Source organism: Etheostoma cragini, chromosome 15 (genome assembly GCF_013103735.1).
Source record: "Etheostoma cragini isolate CJK2018 chromosome 15, CSU_Ecrag_1.0, whole genome shotgun sequence".
In the NCBI taxonomy this organism is placed as follows: Eukaryota; Metazoa; Chordata; class Actinopteri; order Perciformes; family Percidae; genus Etheostoma; species Etheostoma cragini.
In genome coordinates, this window is record NC_048421.1 from 3,399,632 (window position 1) to 3,403,388 (window position 3,757).

Below are 3,757 nucleotides of genomic sequence, written 5' to 3' on the forward strand. Positions count from 1 at the left end.
AGTTGGACTGTGCGAAGAACATTTAGTAAAACGCACATTGCGTTCATGATTGTTTCTGTGAGGCACCGGCTGTCTCTGAATTTGTTGAATATAGAAAATGCTGGACACTGATTAAACACACATTGAACACACATTAGCTGTGTGTTCATTTGTGAAACATCCTTGTTCCTGAATGCAGTGTGTCTCTCTGTCAACAAGTTCTTTAAAAAACAAGTCTGTCCTTGCCAAATAAAGGGCTCCAAAAAGCCTCCGCAAATCACAGCCTCTGCTCAGAGTGTAAACAACGTTTGGCATGCAGAGCTGGAGGTGTGAGTGTAAATACAGGTGGAAGAATACGAAAGGAAAAATAGTCGCTAGCATATTGAATGTATGTTTCATTTAATTTCCCTGAGGGGATCAGTACGGACCAAAGTATGGTGGTGGACTGGTAGCTGGAGAGGTGTCAGTTCACCTCCTGGGCACTGCAAAACCCAACCCCCCAAACGCCCGGGGCGCCGGTCCATCTACAGCCACAGCCCCCTCACTCTGACATCTCTCCATTAGAGCATGTATAAGTACTGAGCAGGTCTGGGTAATTCAGGCCTGTGTTTAATGTGTATAATAACAACAGAGTGAAAAGACTGTAATTTCCCTTGCCATATTAATAAAGTATGAATGAATATTATTATAAACTATTCTGATGATGATGATTGATTAAGCCCTTGATGATAACAATATCCTGTTTGTTATTATCTTTGTTTAGGTGGTCTCATCAGCTTTGATGTTTTTCCAGAGGGCTGGGACAAGAGACTGTGTTTAGAGCTGCTGGACAGTGAAGGCCTGGACGCCATCTACTTCTTTGGCAACGAAACCTCAGATGTAAGTGTTTACAGGAGGGCTGGATGCAGTGAATTGGATACAGATAATTATATTCTTTATGCACTACATGGCCGAAGGTTTGTGGAAACCAAAAACATTACCCACATCTGTAAGTGTTGAATTTCAAGATTCCATTGTTTTCGGATTATTACAAGCCCACCAGAAAACATCCATAAGATTACCTGAGTCAGTTCTACATGGTGTAGAGTAAACTACATGCTAGCTTTAATGTGTTCAGTTCAGGTAAAACATTGACCAGGCTCAAAGGTTGAAGTTCAAATGTCACGATTGTGAAAATTAGGAGACCTCCGGCTTAAAAAATTCTGATGTTTTATAATTTTGATAATTGTCTTTGTAGGGAGGAAACGACTATGAAATTTTCAACGACCCACGGACCATTGGTTTCACGGTCTACTCTCCGGAGGACACGGCCAGGTTCTGTCGGGAGCTTTTCTTCAACACTCCCCCACACGAGCCCTGATGTCCTGGAAGGCCCCTTCCCCCGATCCCTTTACAGAGGAAGGCCTCTGACGTCCTGCCTCTGGGTCTCTGCTGGTACGATAACAAGCAACTTGAACCCAGGCTATTTATGAGCTGCTGAAAGATACCACTACTGATTTTCTCCTTAATATTTACATGATTGCTCTGAATGCAAATGAACAGAAGCAGGGGGATTTGACTAAATGTGAAAAATAAATCCTGCTGGGTTGTAGTTTTATTTGTTTTTTAAAGGGACAGTTACTGAGGATGTGTTACATGTTGATGTATGTGAAAGTTCAAAGTACTGTGCCAAATGTGCTTGACTGCAGTGTCACAGCACTGCAATGTGTAGCATGTAATATTAACAAAAAAGCTTAGAGAGATTCTGAAACATCAGTGTTGGAAGTTGGAAGTGAGTTTGCACTAATGTTGGCATAATTTCATACCAACCGTTGTTGGTATATTGTTGTTGAACAGAAAAGGAAGAGAGAGAGAGAGAGAGAGAGGTTTTAAAACAGCTGATGTTTTGGTGAATCCATTTAAAAAATGACATATGAATGAAGCCTTAAAGAAGATGTGGGTTTTTCATCCTCTACAGTTGAGGATATATGATTCATTCCAGTTTTTTTATTGACTCTGCCGCTGGATGTGGTTTGTTGTTTATTCATTGTGTGATCCCTGAAATATCAAATGTGTTTTTTAACCTCAAAAAGCTGGTGGAAATGGAAGAAACTTGCTTGCTTTGCTTGTTTAGCATCTCTAGGTTTTTTAAATGAATTAAAGCAAAAAGTATTCATCAGTTTTGATTTAAGACTGAGCATTACTGACTCAATGAATTCAGCTTAACCACAGAATTAAGCTTCAATGACAAAGTCACTCTGCAAAGTATTGTCAGTCAATATGAAAGCTTATGTAAGTTTATGTAAAATATTTTTACAAATTGGATCAATGCCTGCACGCTGGGTGACTATATGTATTGAAGCTTATTGACTGGTTCCTTGTTGCTAGCTCTCTTTAGATTCTTGCCGTTTTTAACAGCTGCTTATGGGGTTACATATCATTTTAAAATGTAAACTGACACTTTGATTTTGCCATGACGCCTATTAACCCATGACGGGTTAATGTTCTGTCCTGTTGTGGTTCAGAAAAATAATGCCTCCTTGGATCATTATTGTAAATATGAGGCTTTTGATCAGTAGCATTCATCCGCTGCAGATCTGTGTCTGACTGTAAACACTCCTTCAACCTCAAAGACAAAAATGATCATGTAGACAGGACTTCTATGCACAGCAGAAAGTGAGCTTTTAATATGTCACTGATTCTAACTGGTTTAGAGATTAATCTTGTTCTTTTTCAGTCACACATGGGTTCAATTCATTGTAATAAAACCTTTTTGATATCATGTCACTGACATCAGCCCTCCAGTGTCGTTTTTTGTCCTGTTGGGACAAACTGGGTTTTGACCTTGGATTCTCCTTTTACATATTCACTCCCTCATAAAATCTCAAATTCAGTGCTTTCCCATCCAAAAGGCTGCCGATTCTACGAGTAAGCCCTGCCTGCAGTACGCAGATTGAGGAGTGACTCAACGTGGGTGGAGTCAAACGTTTCACTCCGCACACTTGCCTAATAGCAACCAAAAGTGTGTGTCTAAGTCCATAATATTGCACAGGACTTTCACCCCGGACACCAGGGATCGTGGCCCGTGTGAGGCGTTTCATTTCCCCGTTTTTGTTTTCCTGAACCCAACCTTCTCGTTGTCCAGCCCCAACGAGACTGCGGATCGTTTCCCAGTGTGTGGAGTTTCCTTTCCCCGTTCTTCTTTTCCAAAACCAAACCTTCGTATAGATGCTTCCCATTACATGCTGACCACCACGAAATAAACAAGATAATTGTTTCAGTGTACACGAATCACATACTACACTATGACTTTTTAATAACTATTTTCAACATACTATGACTTTTTGTTTTTTTAATATACTATAACTTTTTATCACTTTTTTTACATACTATACTGACTTTTATATAATTTTTATATACATGCAATTATTTTTCATAACTTTTTGACATACTATACTATGACTTTATCACTTTTTTTAACATACTATAACAATGACTTTTTGTCACTTCTTTCCAACATATACTATACTATGACTTGTTTTGAGAGAGAAAAAATTTAAACTACATGACTATTCGGAGATTTGCAAGTTGATTGCATTGTTAGAAATTGTAAATTTAAAGTTAAAATTGTTGAAAATTCACAAGTTGAAATCGTTGATGAAAATTTGCAAGTAGAAATTGTTGCTGGAAATTTGCAAGTTGAGATCGTTGTTGGAAATTTGCAAGTTGAAATCGTTGCTGAAAATTTCCAAGTTGAAATCGTTGCTGGAAATTCGCAAGTTGAAATCGTTGCTGAAAA

At 38.8% G+C, this 3,757-nt stretch overlaps 1 protein-coding gene across 1 annotated transcript in view; it reads left to right on the plus strand.

Moving 5' to 3' along the window:
• Positions 1-2,751, plus strand: part of LOC117957479 (phosphomannomutase 1) — an 8,856-nt gene extending 6,105 nt beyond the window's left edge. The window contains exons 7-8 of the mRNA XM_034893246.1: positions 743-858; positions 1,217-2,751. Of these exons, the coding sequence (XP_034749137.1) occupies positions 743-858; positions 1,217-1,339 (239 nt within the window). The 3' untranslated portion in view covers positions 1,340-2,751. The remainder of the gene's footprint in view (positions 1-742; positions 859-1,216) is intronic.
• Positions 2,752-3,757: the final 1,006 nt, after the last annotated feature.